Source organism: Thamnophis elegans, chromosome Z (assembly GCF_009769535.1).
Source record: "Thamnophis elegans isolate rThaEle1 chromosome Z, rThaEle1.pri, whole genome shotgun sequence".
NCBI lineage: Eukaryota > Metazoa > Chordata > Lepidosauria > Squamata > Colubridae > Thamnophis > Thamnophis elegans.
The window spans coordinates 29,649,719-29,672,986 of NC_045558.1; the positions used below are offsets into that span (position 1 = coordinate 29,649,719).

General features: G+C 38.0%; 1 protein-coding gene across 2 annotated transcripts in view; it reads right to left on the minus strand.

The window, feature by feature from the left end:
* Nucleotides 1-23,268, minus strand: part of PIP4K2A (phosphatidylinositol-5-phosphate 4-kinase type 2 alpha) — a 65,134-nt gene that overhangs the window by 22,762 nt on the left and 19,104 nt on the right. For both annotated transcript variants that reach the window (XM_032236981.1, XM_032236982.1), the window contains exons 2-3: nt 21,014-21,111; nt 14,330-14,426 (exon numbers count right to left, since the gene is read on the minus strand). In XM_032236981.1, coding sequence (XP_032092872.1) covers nt 14,330-14,426; nt 21,014-21,111 — 195 coding nt within the window. The remainder of the gene's footprint in view (nt 1-14,329; nt 14,427-21,013; nt 21,112-23,268) is intronic.

Genomic DNA, 23,268 nt, shown 5'->3' on the forward strand with positions numbered 1-23,268 from the left:
TGATCTGGCTCAGAAGGCCAGAATATCTCAGAAAGAAGTTTTGGGAAGATTTTTTCTCCTTGAGGCAGCAGTTCTTCCATGTACTATATAGAAGGAAGCAGCTGCTTTCTTGTTTCCTCTGGCTATTATTCAGGGAAGCCGTTTTCTTTTACCCCTTTCCTCATTTAGTATGGAAAACAGAACTGAGATGAGGATTGGCTTTCAGGAAGCAAGATTTTTTGCAGATTAGGAAAATCCAGCTACATCCAAAATTGCATTCTTGATAACATTCCCATTTTCTACGTTTAAAACAGAAAACCACTTTTTTGTCTAACGGTCCATATTTCTGCCCCAAAGTAGCAGAAGTACTAAACAACATCAGTAAGAGCATATATCATTAAATCATGCTCATCAAAGTGTGATTATATCAACATTAACCATTGACTTAATGCAACGGTCATCAACCTTTCCAGCTCAGCATCTGGGCCTGGCCTGGCGTGCACACAGCTCTATTTTCGTGTGTGGCGCGCACACACACCCTCCACTTGTGCTGTGTGACTGGCAAATACCTGTCCTTGCATATAAATTCAACCAGGATGAGCAGAGGGCATTTGAGTGGAGGGCGCTTCTGCTCACGCACAGAGCTCTACTTATGTGGAGGATGCTCACGCATGTAGCTCCATTTGCATAAATGGAACTTTGCACATGAGTGCAAGCTTCCTCCACTTGTACAAGTGGAGCTTTGTGCATGAGCACAAGCTCCCTCCATTTGGCGAGTGGACCTTCACACGCAAGTCCAAGCGCCCTCTGCTTGCACAAGTGAAGCTTCATACACATGCATGTATTGCCCACCACTTGTGCAAGTGGAGCTTTGTGCGCGCAGTGGCTTGCCCATTTCTCCTGTGGTCCAGTTTCAAACAGACCGCAGCCTGGGTGTTGGGGACCCCTGATCTAATTAAACAGTATCTATGGCACAGAGAAATCACTGAGTAAAACAATAATATTTAATATTTGAGCTGATTATCCTGCCAAATAATTGAATTAAGCAGTATTTTATCTTGAGAATTCCAACCAGTTCTTAATCATAAGTTTATTATTTTTGCTAGTATCTTAACTTTTGTAATCTATCTTTAAAGCAGTAAGTTATTTTGTCTCCAATTAATCTATTATTTATTGTCTGGATTGCTGGTATCTTTTTACATATGCTCCATTTTATTCAGTATAGAATTTCTGTTCAATCATGGTCTTTCTGATCTGCTTTCTTCCACCTGCATATTATTGGCTGGGTTGCTGTCAGACCCATGTGACACTCTCCACATTGGTGAAATACTATTTTAGTTAACACATAAATAGACACACATGATTTAAAGTCCATCTATCAATAAACATTTGCTACACCAGCTGTCAAAAGGAGTCATTCAGAGGTTCCCTTCACCTTGTGAGGGAACATTCCATTAAATGGGAAAAACATTCTGCATTAAGCAATTTCAAACTGAAAGATAAAATGTTTGCAAAGTAGATGATAGATAGATAGATAGATAGATAGATAGATAGATAGATAGATAGATAGATAGATAGATAGATATAGGACAGGACAGGATAGGATAGAATTCTTTATTGGCCAAGTGTGACTGGACACACAAGGAATTTGATACCCATCTTTAGTAACTTCTAAGACTTATTAAATATATTATGTATCTTGGATATCCGAATGACATATTTGATTTAAATGTCCTATTGTGGCACAAAATCTAAAGGCCACCCACTTTCCCTGATTCCTCAAGTATTTTCTTGTCAATCTGAAAATCCAGAATAGACACATAGATGTTCATTGCTAGTTAAAATCTCAGTTTTTCCAGATAAATAAACTACCTTTATTCTTCTGATAAAATCCTCCAATATTTGGTACACTATATTGCCAAAAGTATTCGCTCACCCATCCAAATAATCAGAATCAGATATTCCAATCATTTCCATGGCCACAGGTGTATAAAATCAAGTACCTAGGTATATGCAGACTGTTTTTACAAACATTTGTGAAAGAATGAGTCGCTCTCAGGACTTAGTGAATTCCAGCGTGGAACTGTGATAGGGTGCCACCTGTGCAACAAATCCAGTCGTGAAATTTCCTCGCTCCTAAATATTCCACAGTCAACTGTCAGCTGTATTATAAGAACGTGGAAGTGTTTGGGAACAACAGCAACTCAGCCACAAAGTGGTAGGCCACATAAACTGACGGAGCGGGGTCAGCAGATGCTGAGGCACATAGTGAGAAGAGGTCGCCAACTTTCTGCAGAGTTAATCGCTACACACCTCCAAACGTCATGTGGCCTTCAGATTAGCTCAAGAACAGTGCGCAGAGAGCTTCATGGAATGGGTTTCCATGGCCGAGCAGCTGCATCCAAGCCATACATCACCAAGTGCAATGCAAAGCGTTGGATGCAGTGGTGTAAAGCACGCCACCACTGGACTCTAGAGCAGTGGAAATGCGTTCTCTGGAGTGACGAATCGCGCTTCTTCATCTGGCAATCTCATGGACGAATCTGGGTTTGGTGAGTGCCAGAAGAACGGTACTTGTTTGACTGCATTGTGCCAAGTGTAAAGTTTGGTGGAGGGGGGATTATGGTGTGGGGTTTTTTTTCAGGAGCTGGCCTTGGCCCCTTAGTTCCAGTGAAAGGAACTCTGAATGCTTCAGCATACCAAGACATTTTGGTCAATTCCATGCTCCCAACTTTGTGGGAACAGTTTGGAGCTGGACCCTTCCTCTTCCAACATGACTGTGCACCAGTGCACAAAGCAAGGTCCATAAAGACATGGATGACAGAGTCTGGTGTGGATGAACTTGACTGGCCTGCACAGAGTCCTGACCTCAACCTGATAGACCACCTTTGGGATGAATTAAGCAGAGCCTTCTCGTCCAACATCAGTGTGTGACCTCACAAACGCGCTTCTGAAAGAATGGTAAAAAATTCTCATAAACACACTCCTAAACCTTGTGGACAGCCTTCCCAGAAGAGTTGAAGTAAAGGGTGGACCGACGTCATATTGAACCCTGTGGATTAGGAATGGGATGTCACTTATAGTAAATTCATAAGCGAGTAAAGGCAGGTGGGCGAATACTTTTGGCAATTTAGTATATATGAGTGCCGCTGGTTACATGACTGGAATATAGTTCAAGAGGGCTGAGATTTTAGGTGTGTTAGATAAAAGATGCAATTAAAAGGAAATGCATGAATAGACTTGAGACATTCTGTCATGGTACCCAAGACTGATAAATCATTTTGGCACTTTGGAAATCCCCACAGGCAATATTCCCTCAGTATAAAAATACAATTAAAAAATTAACTAATGATTTGCTACTCTTCTGAGACATCCCAAACTAGCTGCTAAAGAGCTGTCTAATGTAGCCAAAGGCATATGGAATTTTCACTAGAACAGGACAATTTGGCAGTAGGTTTGGCAAGTCTTGGGATATGTAAAATGGGATGAGAGTAATTACAATTAACATTTCTGCAAGTTCTGTAAGAAAAGCTGCAAATGCCTCCCACTATTACCTACGATATATTTGCTAGGAAAAAGGATTAACAAGAAGAAACATATTTTCCCCCTTTTCAAGAAGTTTATCAAAGTACAAATCTGTTACTACCATAAAATCTGGGATCCTAACTCTTGAATAGAAAGAGTTCAAGAATTATTGTTTGCAAAATTTCTCAAGTTAGGAAACCATCACACAATTGCACATCAGTTTGGCCATATCCTGAAATTAAACAGAAATGTCCCAAAGAAACTGTTTACTAATCTTAATGATAAAAAGCTTATTCCAACTAAAAAAATAATTAGGAAGGAAGTTTAAATTACCGATAATGATGTTGGACTTGGAAATAAACCTGGGTCCTTTGCTCCAAGCAGATCTTGCTTGTTTTTTAATAACTTTGGCTCCAGGCTACTTTATCGCATTTATAGAGTCCCATTACATTTCTTCCCTCTCTGTGAGATTATATAGTTCTTTATTTCTGCACTGGAATTAAGACTTTTTGGAGTATAATATGCAAACATAACAGAGTTCCTTCAACATCAATATAATGGCAAAAACCAAGCAACTCAGAAGTTGAAATTTGCACCATATTAATTTGGTATGATGGTTAAACTGGTGGGTTAAGCCTGAGGAGATCCAGGGTGAAGCCTAGCTTCAAATATAGACTCCTTGGGTGACTCTGGAACCTAAACTCATAGGATTGTTGTGGAACAACCTGGGAGAAGTAGTTCTGGTCTATCCTCTTGAACTAATTGTGTATAACTAGACAAGAAGTCTAACACACAAAGAAGTGAGAATGGGATGTCAGTTCTCATAATGATTCGAGTACTGATTCTTTCATGTCTCAGAGTAAGAGGTAGAAAACATGTCGATCACTGTTTCATATTTCAGTGAAATGGTATCTTTTTCTTCACATTTAGTAAGTACCAATCTTTTTTTATGATAAAGTAGAGCTAAAGAACCAGCAATCCCAGGCATCATTTCTGAGGCCAAGGCTACAGCATAAGGGACCATCTTAGCCTAAATTAAAGTAAGTTTTAAAAAAAATTATACATATCTTTTCTGTACATTTTTAATGTACAGAAAACAAAGTTATCTTGACCATACAAAAGGGAAAATTATTACTGATGTGAACAAATTTAGTTTAAAGAAGTTATCTTCTATGTTAAAGGAAGTTACCAGTATGTAATGGCATTGGGTAAGGGAATTGATGAAATCTGTAATCCTTTTCCTGATTATGTAATTGGACCACTGTAAAACACCACATAAGCTTAAGAGACAAAACAGAAGAAACAAGAAGTACTATTTTAGTGCTGCTGTAATCCAGGAGCCAATCTACTTATAGGCATGGAATAAAATTCTGAATGTTTCCAGAATTTTAAACACACAAAATCTGCCTCTGATCATTTAACTATCCTATAGGAGTATAAGACGCACATTTTTTCCTGAAAAAAGAGGCTGAAAATCTGATACATCGAATACAGCATTTTTTTGCCTGCTGAAGCCCCGTCCCTTCACAAAAATGGCCGTGCATGCCCTTATGGAGGCTTTCAGAGAGCTCTTGGGGGCTGGGGAGGGCATAAATGAGCAAAAATGGGCCGTTTTTGCCCCCTCCAGCCCTCAGCAGCACTCTATAAGCCTCCACAAGGCTATGAAAGCAATTTTTTTTACAAAAAACAGGCCACTTTTTGCAAAAAACAGGCTGCTTTTTGCACGTTTTTGGCCTTTCAACCCTCTGCAGCACGCTGCAAGCCCCCCCAAGGCTATTCATGCCTCTTTTTTTAAAAAAAGCAGGCCCGAGGTTTGCAGAGTGCAAAAACTTTTTTTTTCCTTTCAGAAAGCTCTTTAGTTAGAGTGATTGATAAGAATTACATTGATCAAGTGCTGTGCCAGCAGAAACAAGTCTTAGGTGCTGCAGGTTGTCAGTGATTTCCTTCTCCAGCACATGGAAAAATATACCTGGAAACATCTACCTACCTATCTACCCTCTCTCCCTCCCCCCCTACTCTATTTCTCTCTCTCTCTATCCCACTATTTACCTACCTACCTACTCACTCTCTCTCCCCCTACCTATCGACTGTATTTCTCTCTCTCTCTCTCTCCCCCTACCTACACCTTCTCTCCCTCTCCCTCTCTCTCCCTACCTAAACCTTCTCTCCCTCTCCCTCCCTACCTACTGTATTTCTCTCTATCCCTCTACCTACCTACTCTCTCTCCCTACCTACCTACTGTATTTTTCTCTCTCTCTCTCCCTCTATCTACCTACCTACCCTCTCTCTCTCTGTCTACCTACCTACTGTATTTCTCTTTCTATTTCCCTCTCTCTATCCCTCTACCTACCTACACCCCCCTCTCCCTACCTACCTACTGTATTTCTCTCTTTCTCTCTCTTTCTATTTCTCTCTATCCCTTTATCTACCTACCTACCTACCTACCTACCTACCTACCTACCTACCTACTCTCTCTCCCTACCTACCTACTGTATTTCTCTCTCTTTCTCTCCCTCTCTCCCCCTCTGTTTATCTACCCATCTACTTTTTTAAAAAAAATGCCTCTTCAAAACCTTGGTGGGTCTTATACTCTGGTGCATCTTATAGTCCAAAAATATGGTATGTCTTTTAAGCAAACTTTGGTTGCAAATGTCAAAATATATTTACACAGGTGAATAAAAAGATTACTTAGTGTACATAGACAATCATCAAGATTATTTGTAGAAGTTGATAAAATATTAACTGACTTTAAAGTTTCAATCAAACCAAGCAGAAATCCCATTACAAATGGATACGGGCACTTCTTGTTAGATTTACTATAGTACAGATTTACTCATGTACAGATTTACTCATGTACATAATAGATGAAAATCCAATTGTTCAGATTTAAAAATGTAAAATATAATTGAACTGCAGTTGATTTAAAATGCTGCAGTCTTTATATTAGTAAAGTAAAGCTATTGTTATGCTTACAATATATGACCTCAGTGTTTCAGGCTCTGTGTTGACTGAATATATAGGATTTAATCCAACTAGGAAATAATAAAAAGTGTCAAGCACTATTGCTAGAACTCCCTTTTTCAAAATGGAGAGCAACTAACATACCAACCAAAGTGGAGAAATAGCTGTTCTGGTTACTTCTTTTACCTACCTGATTAGCAGCATTGAGTCTAGAAATATCCCCAAGTTGTGTCCTTTAGAAGGAGTGAGCTCCAGTTACCACAAGGGTGAAGAAAGAGTGACAAATAGATTTTTGGGAAAATAACAACTGAGTCTTATGAGATCCATTTTCAATCTGTCCTGTCTATTCAAATTCTTATAATCCATAGACACTGAAAACCAGTGAGAGATCCTAAGAAGACCAGCAGTAGCACCTTCTCCACACCTATGTGCCTCCACAATTCATCCACTAATGACCAATATAGATTTCATCCCATGCCCACATCTGAACCTGACTTAAAAGTGTCCAAATAACTTGCTTCTTATACAGTTGTTTGCAGCTTACAATTTCTTTCTACCATCTTCTATCAAAGAGAAGTCTGGACGCTATCTGGATTGTAAGAGAGGCTTTTTCAGGAAGGGAGTGTATAATACCTCCTTTTTCAAGGCAGCTCGTACTACAGCATACCTTCTTCTAACAAAAAGCTGACAATCTCTTTGTAATCCAACTACGAACCTAACTTCTGTGGAAGAATTCTGTTTAGGCTGGGGTATAATTCATAAGCAATGATCTACATACTATAAAGCATCTTATCCATTTCCTCATTTCCTGAAAAATACCCCACTTAATATGGCACAGTTCCGTTACTGTTTCCTCCAGATTCTCTCTAAATGAATCAAAATTTGGTGAATTTAAACATTATTACTGGTGAAATATTATCAGGAACTGTCAGCACTGCTGCCACTTACTATAACATGGAAGAGGGGTGGATCAACCTAGTATCCCAGGTGCTGGGATAATGCAACAAGGGCAAAAAGTAATATTTGCCACTGATCATTATGTTATAAGCATAAATATGAGTCTGTTTTCAGCTATTTATAGGACACAACCAATAGAATGATTTGTTATGTGAATTATTATCTAAACTTCCAAGGCATCAACACTCCTGAACTCAACTGCTTATTTTCTTGGGCTTGTGTGGTTAGTGCTTGAGACTGACAAAAGATGCAGCTTCTTGAAGAAGGAACAAACACGAGTGTGCTCATGCCTTATCCAGAACAGTTTCAGTTCAGAATTATTGCAGTTTATTAAAAAAAAAAAACAGGGGGAAATATATTGAAGTATTTAGGGCAGTTTCTATGGAATTACCTTTCAAGTCTTAGATAAGACATATTGAAGTTTATTTCATCAAGTACTTTATATAGTTATACTTTTATTAATTAGCCCATTGCTACAATTATCAAGATCAAACAGCTAATTTAGCTGTCAATATTTACTTTCAATTGATAATCTACAACAGAACATACCCTTATTAAGATCAAACAAAATGACCCATACCTTTACAAATAATAATTCAATGATAGTAATCAAGACATTATTTGCTTACAGATGCATATAAGACCCAAAGACCAATGTATTCCAAGTCCTATTACTTCTATGGGAAAACAAGGACAAATGAAAACAGAAGCAACAGCTGCAGCAATTGGCCCAAACAAAAAAAGGAAAATATTTTAGTAATTAGAGAGGAAGAAAGTTAAAGACTTCCAGAATGAAGCGTTAAGTAACCTTTAACCAAGACTGCATTTGACACTTTGGAATGCAAAATAATGTGAATTGACTTTCATTTTTAAAGATGGGTAAGATACCAGCTCAAAACTGGAAAACCCCAATACTTTTTTTTGACAAAAGGGAATTCCAGAGACTGCAAATAAACTGTCCATGGAAGACATGGACTAACCAAACACTTGAATCAAATATAAAATATTGCAGAGTAGAAGAAAAAGAATAGTGAGATACTGAGAATAGGCCAAGTGTCAGCATAAAAGATACTGAAAAGCAGATAAAATTATGAGAAAAATAATCCTTATGGCTCCAGTCTACCAAATTTGAATGTGAGACAAGAACTCCAAATAGCAATATAGTAAGTTAACTAAAATTCAAGATCATTTTTTAAAATAACATCATATATTCCTCATTAATTTGCATAATTCCTGCTTATTCTGGTTTTTCAGACAGAGGATAAATGTCCTCCTACGTAAAGGAGAATATGTGCTATGTTAATACATTCTCAGTAAAAAGATTGGATAAACGAAAGCAATGGCAACTTTTTTCCTTTGAAATCTATCTGCACCATAGGTGTTTAGGGATTAGCATTAAACTCCAAGAGAGCAGGAAGGATTTAAAGGTCAATTTAATTAGCTTCTTCTAATCTCCAATCTTTTCTACTTCTCACTGGTATATTAATATCATTAAATTATAATTCTTAATTTTTCAGAAAATGAAAACATTTTTATAGACGCATGTAGCCTATTTAATCTATATGCTATCATGTATGCTAATAGTTGATATTAAAAGGGCTTTCAACAAAACTAAAGGTTTTTTTTTAAAAAAGAGGTCAAACTTATAAAAGTAGGAATGAATAAAATTTTAAGCTCAAATTATTAAGCCAAATAATATCTGAATAGGGAGAGGGTAATTTGAAATGGAACTTCCATGGTATAGGGGCACAGACACACACACATACACACACACACAGGCAAATGTTTCTGCTAATGTCTAGTTGTACAATGCTCCGTACTACTTAATTGCCTTACTAGAACTTTACTACACATCTCCAAACCCAAAATATGAATCGGATATTTTAAGGGACATGTGCATCATTTTTGTCATGTAAATGATTATCTATCATCTTTGAGAGGCGTAACAAAAAAGCAAATAGGATCTCCTGGAGTTGTAAATGGAGTAATCCCCTAGAAAGATAAAATGAAGGCACTAAGCCTGAAAGAATGTGGAATATTTTTTTAAAAAAAATCTAGGTTTCTCCGATTCCAAGCTAAAGTACTAGTACAATTGTAGGAGATTCCAGATAGCACTGCTGTTGACCAACCAAGGAATTCTGAGATGTATCACTACAACTGTGCAATAACAGAGTGGAGTGGGGTAGGTTAGGGTAGGGTAGAGTAAAATAGGGTAGAGTACAACTGTGCAATAATAGAGAAGTCACTACAATCACTACAATTGTGCAATAATAGTGTACTGCACTGTAGGGTAGGGTAAGGTAGAGTAGACTAGAGTAGGATAAGTAACTAAGTAACCCTCTATAGGCAGTCCTTGATTTATGACCACAATTGAGACTAAAATTTTCATTGCTAAGCAAGGTAATTTTTAAGTGAATTTTTCTCCATTTTACAACCTTTTGCCACAGTTGTTAAGTGAATCATTGCAGTTATTGTGAATTGTGTGGTCATTAAGCGAATCCGGTTGCCCCAATTGACTTGTTGGAAGCCAACTAGAAAGGTTACAAATGGTAATCACATGACCCCATGGCAGTGCAACGGTCATAAATACCTACGGGTATCAGTTACCAAGTGCCCAAATTTTGATCATGTGACTATGGGAATGCTGCAATAGTCGGAATAGCAATAGCATTTAGACTTATATACTGTTTCATAGTGCTTTACAGCCCTCTCTTAGCGGTTTACAGATTCAGCATGTTGCCCCCAACAGTCTGGGTCCTTATTTTACCAACTCAGACTGATGGAAGGCTGAGTCAATTTTAAGCGCGAAAACCAGTTGTAAGTCACTTTTTCAGTGCCGTTATAACTTTGAATGGTCACTAAATGAACAGTTCTGAGGACTACCTGTATAATACAAACCTTTTCAATTTGCTTCTTAGAGTTTTTTTTTTTTTTTTAGAGTTTTATTTGGCATTTATAGGCCGCCCTTTTCCCTGAGGGGACTCAGGGCGGCTTACAACTCGTAGGGGGGAGTGCAAGACAAAACATAAATGTGAATAAAATAAAACAAAACAGTAAAACACAACATTCATTCAGCATTCGGGCGGGGCGGATTAAAATCTTATCCCCAGGCCTGACGGGATAGCCAGGTCTTAAGGGCTGTGCGGAAGGTCGTACGAGGGTACGAATCTCCACGGGGAGATCGTTCCAAAGGGTCAGAGCTGCTACTGAGAAGGCTCTCCTCCGCGTGGTCGCCAGTCGGCACTGACTGGCGGATGGAATTCGGAGGAGGCCCAATCTGTGCGATCTGATGGGACGGAGGGAGGTAATCGGCAGAAGGCGGTCTCTCAAGTATTCAGATCCACTACCTTCTTTCCTGATAATTCCCATCACTGCCATCATTCCTAAGGAATGGCAGTTGAAGAAACTTAAGTGGCACTGCAATCCTGAAAAACTGCAGGGAGCCAGATTCAGGGGTGCACAGCTAGGAAAGGGATAACATAGTAAAACTGTAATTGGTCCTGATTTTAAAATGCTAAAAATCAGTCAGTTGCCTGCTTTCACAAAAAATATAATAAATGCTGAGAAGCAGTTTAGCACACTTGACTTGCAAAATATGCCGAGAATGTGGCCTTTTTAACCCTCTCCTCCCATGAACAAATTTGTTGTTCAGGACTTAAAAGGGAATTGCACTCTTTGGCTTTGAGAGATTAAAAAAATGTGATAAAAAATCCAGAAAGTAGAATTGTCAATACTATGAAAAAAGGGTGAAGAATGACTCTAAATACTGAGACTACAAATGCAGATTGCCGGGCAAAGCAACTTGTTTCCAAATGATACATTATTTGTAAGCACACTGATTATATCCAGGAAGCCTTTTGCTTGAGAAAGGTCAAAGTCTTCTGCTAATGACTGTCCTAGTTTTGTGACAATGCTCTGACAGCTATTGATTAGGTCCCTCAGCAGTCTGAAAATACATTAATCAGCTCAAATCAAAATCATATAGGATTTTCAGTTCATGTAAAGATTTGAATAATTAACAGTTTGCAACATCTTCAGAAAATAGATGGGTAGAAAACTCAAGAATGCTACTTCAAGTATTTGTGATTTACAAATGAACAGAATAAATCTAGGTATATGACCTACTTAGAATAGATGTCCTTGTATAGAAATTAAATGTGACAATTTGCAGAATTTAAACTATTAAAAAGGAAGTGTAAGTTAAAAATATCATTAACAGCACTATTCTGCATTTTATCATATAAAGCTTCAAGTACTTCAACAAAATGAATTTCTGCTTGAAGGCAATGGCCACAGATTCATCCACAGACTATCCTTGAACTGCAGTTTAGGAACCCATCATATCTGGAACAACTTATCAAGAATTATGTATTGATATTCCAAAGACATCTGGGGAAAGCAGTTGTTTTAATTACATTGACATGGATTATTAAGCAACCTGGGAAATCTGCCATTTTGCTCATGTTTGCCCTGAATTGTTCTATGCTAAAAGCATAGCTGACAATTAAATTAGGTTTGGTATTCCCAAGCCACAGTTTCTCAAGTATTTAAAATCAAGAGTTATCATAAAAAATAGGTATAGAGAAAACCTGAGTGGGAAACGCACCTAGCTCAAAGGCAAAAAGTTCTGATTGTCTCTGTTTGAAAAGGTCAGGAGCAGCTGGTGATCAGAAAGGCTAATACCGGGTCAAATTGAACAGCAGTAAAGATATAAAGAAAACATCATACATTTAATTCACTATGTCTGTATACAAAAGAGTTACCTAAGATAGTATTTTGTTGGAGATTTCAGAGAAATAATTGTTGGTACCACTCACTCACTGAGTGACAGACAAAGTCCACCCCTGTTCGTGTTCTTGCTTTTTTTAATTGTTGTTAATTTTAATGTTTTTGTATTTATGCTTTTATACTATTATAAGCTGCCCAGAGTCACTCAGAAAAATGAGATGGGCAGCATATAAACAAACGAACAAACAATACTTCTTCAAAACACATGCTTTTACAATTGAATTGAATAAGTTTATTTATAGGCCGCCCTTTTCCCTGAGGGGACTCAGGGCAGCTAACAACTTATAGGGAGGGGGATACAGACCATAACATATAACATAACACATAATTAAAAAGTAAACAACATTCATCCAACATTCGGGTGGGGGCGGATCAGATCTTTACCCCCAGGCCTGGCGGGATAGCCAGTTCTTGAGGGCTGCGCGGAAGGTCTGAAGGGTGGTGAGGGTACGAATCTCCACGGGGAGATTACAATGTCCTATACTTACTGTATTACATTTTGGGAGAAAGTAGACTATAGATAATCCAAAACTTATGACCACAATTGAGAGTGGAATTTTGGTGGCTGAGCAATGTGGTTGTTAAAGAAGTCATCAACTATTTTTATCATAGTTGTTAAGCAAATCATATGATTGTTAAACGAATCTGGCTGCCCTCACTAACTACTTGTTGGAAGCTGATGGGAGGTTGCAAATTGCAATTATGTAACTGGATGGCACTGCAACTGGTTATAAACAAAAGTCAATTGTCAAGCCCGCAAATGACAATCGTGTGATCAGACGAGTGGTGCGATAATCATAATTTCGAAGACAGTTTTTAAGTCACTTTTTTCAGTACCATCGTAATTGAACCATTGTAATATTATGGGGATAAGTGGAGGATTGCCTGTATACAAATGTGATTATGTGAAAAAAGTTGAAATTTTCAGAGGATAATTCTAATTCCATGGTACATGGAATTTAACAATTGGACAATGTAAATGGATTCCTAATGCCTTTACCTTGGCAAAAATACTGCAACACTGGAAAGATAAATGCATGCCCCTATTCATTCACTGGATCGAAGATCTCATTATACTGGCCACCTACGTACAGATTGTCTATAGACATAGACTTTGTATGGATAAGCACAATGAATTATGTGACTCATTCATACAAAATAAGATTGAAAAAGCATGATAATTACATAAATGTATTAGAAATATATACATTTTTGCATAATATTTGCATTTGATAATTAGAATTGAAATTGCTTACTATTATAACAATATTTCATACTTTTGTTTCCTTTTTTCTGTTGTGTTTTTGCCACTTTTTATAAGTATTTGTTGTGCATTTTTGATGATGTATGCCTAGCATAAATACTCCATGTATCTTTTTCTGTTATTATTTTAAAAGCAATACAAATAAATATTTAATTTAAAAAAAGATTTAATATAAAAGCAAAATTGTAAATTCAGTTCACATGAATTACCTTCTCTCTCAGATTAAAAATGAAACCTCCTTTGTCTACAACAAAAGACAGTGTATATCAAATGAAATCTCACTATTCTATTCCTCCAGAAAGTTTTTCCAACCATGAGATTTGAGGATGAAAGAAAAGTCCATAGGTAAGGAACCAATGTTTGTTGCATAGATTAAATGTACACAGGAGTGCAACCTTTTTTTTTAAATGATCCAGTTTGAAGTATCTGCAAACAGACTTCAAAGATACTTAAGAAACAAGTTTAAGCTAAACTTGGACTGCAAAAGGAAATGAAAAACTAGGTTATTTGCATTTATCTTTAGATAACATTTCCGAAAAGATAGTCCAACATATTCTGCAGCAGAATAGAGCTGACTTCTTCTTACCTATGACTTGCTATAAGCACTACTTACCTATGACTTGTTATATGCACTTCTCATTACAACCATAAGGGCTTAGTGAAATACAGAAAGGAAATTTAGAAAATAAACACACCCATTAAATCATCTTATATGTCTTACAATTACCAGCTGAATTTAGACCTGGAAATTTGCAAAGGTTTATCTTTCATTCCACCTATCTTTCTCCCAGCAAAGAATACCTAATCAGACATCTGCCAAATATCAAGATTTATTTACCATGATAACCAGCTTACCTGAAAGTCTTGATCATCAATTCCAAACCTCTCTCGCAGATTACGAAAAACCATTGGACAATATTCTTTGAATTTGAAATGGCTTGGCATGTTTTCTCTGAAAAAGAGATTTGATACTCAGTAAGGAATTGCATATAGAGGTAGTCCTAAACTTGCAACTATTTGTTTATCGACCATTTGAAGGGATGATGGTGCTGAAAGAATGATTTACAATCAGTTATTGCATTTGTGGCTGTCACATCATTCCACATAATCAAAATCCTAATCCTGCCAATTGGCATGTATTTAGGATGGCTGCAGTGTCTCAGGGACACATGGTTACCAATTCCAACCTTTCCAGCTGACTTCCAACAAACTCAATGGAAGAAACTCATTTGCTTACTGATTGTAGTAAAAAAAGTTGGCAAAATTAGGCAGGACTCAGTTGATGAAAGCCCTATTCATCTGTATGTACCTCTAATGAAATCAATATTTTTCATACACCAGTCTCCAAAGCATGGCTTGATTCATTTGTTGAAAACTAATTTAAAGTTAACATTTCATACCATTCTTTTAGAAGATCACATGACACAATTCAATAATCAACTAACCTCCCCCTCCCCCAGTGTATTCTGCTAAGTGATCCTCCTCCACAGAGCCTTTAAGAATATACAGCTCCAGGCAGTGGTCATCTGTCTGACTGCTAAACCTGCCTAATTAAATTTTGAATCCTTAGATTTTCTTCTTTACAAAGGTTCTGCGAAGGCAGGGTCCCCAACCCCTAGGCCATGGTGCACTTCTGGGCCTCTCTCCCTCTGCACAACTAAACCAGAAATGTTTGGGACTATTGTTCTAAGGTATTTTATTTATTTATTTTGGTTTGTCAAGCACATATGAGAAAACAAGTATAAGTATGAATATAAACATATAAGTATAAGCAGGTACACATATATACGTAAGAAATGAGTACAAATAAATGGGAACAATAGGACAGGGACAGTAAGCAGGCTGGCACTTATGCACGCCCCCTTTACAGACCTCTTAGGAATGGGGTGAGGTCCATGGTAGACAGTTTAAGATTAAAGTTTTGGGGATTTGAGGATGTAACAACAAAGTTGGGTAGAGCATCCCAGGCATTTACGACTCTGTTGCTGAAGACTTATTTTCTGCAATCGAACTTGGAGCGGTTTACTTTGAGTTTGTATCTATTGTTTGCCTGTGTATTATTGCGGTTGAAGCTGAAGTAGTCATTGATAGGTAGGTTGTTGCAGCAGACAATTTTGTGCACTAAGCTTAGGTCAGACCATAGGCATCCTTGAGTTTATATCCCCATTAATTATTACTGATGCTGCTAGCCATTTATCTAAACAAGTAAGGATAAAATTCTCTGTGTACCCAAGCGGCATTGGTCTGAATGTATGTTTTAAAAGAAAGAATAAAAATGTTAAAAAAACAAAATTTCAACTTGATTGGAAGAAAGCAGAGACCAGTACATGGTTTCAAGTAAGACACACTTACATTGCAAAGCTGTGCTGACTAAAGTCATAATACACCCCTGGGTCTCTCTCCTGTATTACTTGGGGTGGCAAAATAGAATAGACCCAGTAGCTATCCAGTTCCACCTCTGATATAGCCCAAGATTCTTGAAGAAAAAGGATGTAAAATTGTGGTAGATAATCAAAGAAGGGTTAGTCTTTTGATGGTGCAAACCAGCAATATTCCAAGTTAACAAGGAAATTGCATCATCACTCAAAAATAGTCAAATGGCTTGATTTTTATTTTGGCAGGCCAATGACCTGAGATTGTTGTGTTGAACTGAAGAACCAGTGGGGAACGACCAGATTTCCTCTAAACATTGGCTTGTCTCATGAAAATTCTGTAACTATTTCAGGGAATCTTGTTCTGAGAAAATGAAATTAGTATAGTCCAATAGACTTTATGTTGTAGGGTCTTCAGCAATACTGGGTGGAGTATTGATAGTTCTTGCTCTGTTCTGCTCTGTACAATCAGCAAGAGGTCTGCTTCTAGCCCCTTGTTTGTTACTTATAGACCCAATTGCATGTCTTGATGTGTTTGAGAACTCCTCCTCAGCTAAAATGGAGGTCTGGATCAGCCCAAGAATCCCTGGTTCATAAGGATCTGTGGAGTTATGGAATGGGGGATAATATCTAGCCATTCCATTCTCCATTGAGGGGAGATAATACCCACAGTTAGAGAATGAAGGCCTATCAAAGGCTTAGCTGTGACTATGGTATCAACAGACTGCTTTCCTCAGATTTTCTAACTTGTGTAGTATATTATCTTGTTGGAACTTTGCTAAGGAGCCAAAAGTATTGATAAGGCCAGCTGGAGAATGTTCATTTAGTAAATCTGACTCCCACGGTCTTGCTTTCTCAAATCTAAGGATGGTGCAGCGGCTACCTCAGTGACATAGAACTGAACAGAGATTAATCTTTCTGTCACAAAAGACTCCATGGATAAGATTTGAATGTGTTTTGTTCTTAAATAACATCAGTGGGATGGTAAATTGTTTGAAACATAGAAGAATCCACTTACGGTTTAAGACGCTTGGGAGTTATTCAACAGCACACAGATCTATCTGGTGTTTTGGCTATGAAGAAGTTGGCCTAGAGATATTACTATTGTTTTCCAAAACAGTTTGAACTAGAAACATTCTTCTGTTGCAGCTGGGGATCTTCAACGTGTGTGAAGCCCATTCTCTTCATTTTGTCAAATTTTACAACAGTGGTTCTCAACCTGTGAGTCGCGACCCCTTTGGGGGTCGAATGACCCTTTCACAGGGGATGCCTGAGACCATCGGAAAACACATATTTTCGAAAAAATACAGAAAACATAAAATAATGTTATGGTTGGGGGTCACCACAACATGAGGAACTGTATTAAAGGGTCGCAGCATTAGGAAGGTTGAGACCCACTGTTTTACAGTGATATTAGAGTAAACATTTGGGTACTGTAACATTTTCTCAGATTATTTTATGTTTTATTGTTTGCTGTTTAACAGACACATGCCTCTGCTAACAAGGTTAGATGGACCAATTGTATCAGCATTGATATGCATGAAAAGTTCAATTTCATGCTTTTGAATAGAAGCCTCAACATTATATTTCAGCATCTTCTGTCCATATTTTATAACTGAGAGATGCTCAAAGATTAACATCACAATTTTTGTAGTGAACAGGTATTGGGTTTGCCATGAACTTTACCGGATTTTCTCAGGGAGCCTTATTTTGGTTTTTATTTTTAAGCTTATTTTTAGTTCCCCTGAGACTAGTCACAATGAGAGTCCATGAGGGAGTCCTGATTCCCATTTAGTTCTTCCCTAGCAGATAAGGAATGCTGTGACAGCTGTTGTTTTTCTATTTCTGTTTGAAGATCCCATTCTAAGGCATCAGATTTGTTTGAAATAAAAGGAACAGTTGTTTACTTAAAAGATACTTTTCTTGCGAAATGTTCTTCTATCTGTGGTTATTTGGCTGATTTCTGTAAAGGGAGAGAGCTGGGCTCTCATATTATTTCTTTTCCCCATATCATTCAAGTCCACAATAAGTCCTTTTATCTGTGCCTTTGCCTTCACATTCATCTCATCCAAACAGTGTAACTTGAATTAAAGAGAAAGTCCCGACGGGAAGGGGCTAAAAGAAATTGTGTTACTGGACTGATCACTCTGCTCTCCCCCCCCCCCCCCAGTTCCAATTATGGTTGTTAAGTTGAAGACTAACTATAGCCGTGATGGTGAAGCCATTGCACACGTGCCAGAGGTGGCATGAGAGTCCTCTCTCTCTGCTGAGACGTATGCCGGCGCCCCAGGTCAGATCTCCATGGCATTTCTTTCATGAGCTTCTGTTTCCTTGCAAAAGACGAAACAGAAGCTCACAAAATAAAAAGATCTTACTTCTTGCCACGCTGCCAGTGTTGGGATACCCCGCCTCCTGCCTGCCAGCTGGTCTTTGGGTCTCTGCTGCGCATCATACACCTTTCAGTTTGGGCATGCATGTGCGTGCAGTTTGGGTACTCGGTGTCTAAACGTTCGCCATCACTGATCTTTAGTGATTAACATATAGCCATATTCTTTCATATCTTTCAAATCAAGGATACACCCAAACACAATTGTAATTATTATTATTTAGAAGCTTGCAAAATTGCTGTATCCTAAAGACCTTTGCACTACAATTCCAGATGTCACATTGACGCCAATTTTCAACCAGGCAAAGGTGGACTTAAAACTATTCTGAGATTTGTACAATGGAGTCTCAGGTGGTATGGAGACATTACTGGAATAATTGGAATAGTTATGCAGGTGGAGCTCTCTTCTTTACAAGAGTCAATTTAGTTAAGACAAAATGAATTCTAGATATTCAATAGCATAAATTAGCAGAAAATTTCAAAACTTTAAGGGCACAAAGAACTGGATTACAGAATACTCAAATGATTCACAATCAAGTTATTAAAGCAACCATCTCTTTTTTTAAACTTATATTAGTACCCAATTAAAAGAGGTCCAGTATGTTCCAAAATATTTATTTGGAATTATTCTTGAACTGTGCATAGTCCTATTGTGCATTTCTGCTCTGCTAGTCAAGCAATTCTCCATAAATCGCAGAATCTGCATCTAACTTCAGAAAAATATTTTCTTCCATTCCATGGATATAAGTCTCTGATACAACTTGCAGCCTTCAGCTCTAATCAGTCTTTAAGCCTTTATTTCTGCAACACTAATCCAATATTAATATATACGACACTGAATTAATAGAATATTCCACTTGTGCAGTTCCGATTCTAATGATTGTGTGCATATGGAATACATCATCCCTGTGCTTCTATTTCCTAAATACTTCCAGAAGTAACCTGTATTTGATTTAGCAAATCCTCAATAGTTTTTTTGTTAAGTAATAGATAAGTAAATTGACTTAGCAAATCTTTAATAGGTATAACAATCAATTTTTAAATTAGCTATAACTTTTCAAACTACAGAATTCCCAAACATTAACAGCAGCATTAATCTCTACCTCTTAGAATATTTTAAAATGAATTAATAGCACCCTTTTAAGTCATGTAAACATCAAGTCTAAACTGTAGAACTATACTGAGAAGCACTATTAGTTGATGCATACTAATGGAGATTCTCTTAGACCAGAGCTGAAACTTTGGGAAATTTAGCTTCGAAGCAACCTTTTGGAGAAGTGATAACTTCCAGGACATCAGGCCTACACAGGAGGGTAAGCACGTTGCTTCCTTCACTCCTTTGGAATTCCTCCTCTTCCACCTTTCAATTTATTTTGGGATCCAAGTAGAAAAAAATATAATGAAAAACCAACTGCACAATAGAACTGCTGATATTCTTACCGTATTTCCCCGAAAATACAACATGTCCTAATACTAAGCCCAATCGGGCTTTTCAGCACATGGATTAAAATAACACCCCCCCCCAAAAAAAATATCCCCCCCCAAAAAAACCTACTTAAACGCATGTGCGACGAGAGATGGCTGGCTTTTCGGACGTATCAAACCCGAAAGTTAGGGGTAATTTGGGGTGTGGGTGAGGAGAAAGGAGAGGGTTGTGATTTTTTATGTGTTTAAATGTGTCACATTTTGCACCCGGGTCTCCTCAGCCCTATGTTGGATGGTTGCAGTGAGTTGGGGGTGGACTTCAGGTAGGCCCCTTGATTGCCCTCCAATACATCCAGTTGGGAGAAGTGGGGGAGGAAACTTGCCCCCAAAGATTGGCAGGGCTCTGGAGAAGCGAAACGTTGTGCCCAGCCCATCACATGTCACCCGGTGGTCACACAACAGAAGGAAGGAAACCCAACATCCCTGCCACCCACCCCACCCCCTCTATCTGTCTTTCCCTCTCCACATGCCCCCTAAAGTTCTCAGGACACTGCCTGGCAAGGTATGGTGCTCCCTTTTGGCAGCTCGACTGCCTTTCTACCTTTTTGTTAAGCGTGCCCGAACAGCCATAGAGGTATGCTCAGTGGCAGCCGCCGAAGTCGCTCATCCTTTTCTTTCCTCCAGGTGCCTTTTGGAAAGTATTGCTCCCACAGAGGGACAGGTAAAGGGAGGAGGAGGAGGAGGCTGTGCGAGTGGAGAAGCTTGGAGGTTAAAGGAAGAGGGGAGAGGCGCTTTCCTTTTTTTCTTCAGCAGTCTTTTCTCCCCATCCCAAGCATCCCACCCGCCTCATCTTCACCCTGTCCAGCTGGCACAGCTCTGTTTTTTGCAAAGAAAAGAAAAGGAGGAGTGGAGGAGGGAAAATGCTCCTTGCAGGATATCGAATATCCCATTAAGCTGCGCTCCCCCCCCACTTTCCCTTCCCTTCTTCTCCCACCCTTCTCTCTCTCTCTCTCTCTCTCTCTCTCTCTCTCTCTCTCTCTCTCTCTCTCTCTCTCTCTCTCTTTTTGATGAGCCCCACCAAGTCCAAGCCATCACAGCCAGCCCCGCTTGCTCGGTAGTGCCATTTTTCAGAAACTGAAGCGGAGTCTTGCGGCCTGGTCCATTCCCTGCCCACCCACCCCGATAATAAGGCCACAGTCATATTTTGGGGGTCAAAAGAAAAAAAAGACCCTGTCTTATTTTTGGGGAAACATGGTAGCATATTTTTAAAAACCCTACTCAGAGAATCAAAATTAAGTAAAAATTTATTTATTTCAACTGAAAAATATAAAACAAAACAGAAGTGGCATAACTTACTTATTGAAAAGGTGGTTGTCCACTTTTATCTTTGAATATGCTTTGAAGTCATCTGGCATCAGCATAATAGGGATTTGAACATGGCTCAGTTCATTGATCTACAAAGAAGACAAAAAGGAAATTAAAAAAAAATGAAATATGAGAAGAAATTAATTTCTTCCTGCCTCAGTTGGAAAACATGAAGACCTCCAGATGTTGACTTTCTAACCATCATGAATACTAGTCATATTTTACAGGACACACAATTCATGAAATTCTTCATCTTAAAACAAACCAATTACAGAGAACATGTGAAAATTATTCCATAGTTGATGTGCTATAAACTATAAAATAGATTTATCTCAGTTTAGAAATCAGATTTTCCAAAATTTACTGCAGAAATTATGAAGTATTAGTATTATATTTATTAGCATATTTTTATGTCTGAATTAAATTTGAATTTGTTGTGTTCATCTATGGCAGTTTAATATGCCGTTTAGTATTTTCTTGCTAATAATAAAATTCCCTCCAAATGCACAATGCTTTTTTTCAGCAATTATTAAATTACAGATAGCATTACTTACTACAGGGAGACAACAGAGAATCTACAACAATGGAGACAGGCACAGCAAGGCAATCTCTTGACTTGTCTTTGTTCTCAGGCAATGTTCAAAAGCAATGCTTCTTTAATTTAAGAATATCAAACAGAAAATAGAAAAAGAATCAATTGTTTCCAGATTTTGGTGACCGGCTTCAAGGAACCAGCCACTATTGAGGCTTTCTGTGCCAAAGGCAAAAAATGGTTTTGCATCATCTGCTACTTACAGAATCAAATAGCATGAAAACAATAGTTAACTTGTGTAACAACAGTGACACAAATTAAAATAAATGGTTGCATCAGAAAGAAGACCCCCACATTTTTGCAAGGAAAAAGCTTATATAATGTAATAAAACAAAATCCGTGCTTTTCCTAGTAGAAAGTTAGTTTATAAAAGCATGTAGAAGAACCATTGTTAAAGTTAAAAAACACAACATCTAGAGTTCACAACATGTAGTTAGTCCCTGTGGTCTTGAAATCAAAATATTAGGTAGCATCTGAAAGGCTTTTGCTAAAACCTTAGATAGCTACCAATGACTCACACGATATAAAGCAATTTAAAGCTATCTAAAATCCGCTCTGTGATATCTTGGATATATCTGAATGATAGTACAATTATAAGCCTTGTGATACTTTAAAAACTCTTTAAAGATTCCTTTGCTTAATCCCAAAATTATTAAATAATATATTTTTAGAATAATATGTAGGGAAGGAGACAATATGCTATGAAATGTGGGCTTATCTTCTAGAATATATATTCAGATGTCATAACATATTTCCATATTAGACATTATAACGTCTGCATTAGAGAGATAGAATGTGTCTTTTTTACATTTTAAACATAAATTAAGATTCATATTTAAAAATAAATTAAGATTAATTGCTCAGGGCACATTGTGACATCATTATGCAAACTCAATTCCTTTTTTACATATGTCTGCCATTGTAATACATATACAAAAAGGTGTATGTTTGTTTCATGATGCACCTTCATCTAAGCCAGGAGTGTCAAACTCAAGGCACGGGGAGCTTAGATCTGGCCATGTGACTGCCCTAGAAACAGCAAAGGACTGACTTGCGGTGATTCTGCCAGCAAAAAAGAAGGTCAGGAGGGTCCTCCCAAGCTCCATTTTCACTGGCAGAGGGTTACAGGAAGCTGTCGCAACCGAAAATGGAGCTCAGGAGCCAGTTTTCTCTGGCAGAATGCTCAAGTCACCACAGGTTCCCCCGACACGAGTGATATTGAGTTGGCCACGGCCACTCTGGCCACAGCCACTCTTCCCCCCAAGGTCAAACACAAACCTGATGCAGGCCTCAATGAAATTGAGTTTGGCACCCCTAATCTAGGCTTAGATCGTTTTAGAACACTAGATTTAAAAGTTAACATGTTTTGATTAAAAACCATTGGCATGAACTCATCACAGCAGTCTTGCTTACCACGTGCTTGCTGTAAATTATGAGATTTGGAATCTCCACATATCTACAATCAATCCATACCTGAATTCCTATTTGGAAAGATTTTACATTGTTTAAAAGTAGTGATATTGTCCTAGTTAACATAAAAATATCAAGCCTGAAATTTCTCCAATAAAATCTTGTCAATAGGGGCTTCACCTGTCATCCAGGTAACTTCTGGGATCCTCAAAGATTATGTCCTTTCCTTTTTTTTCTTGCATCT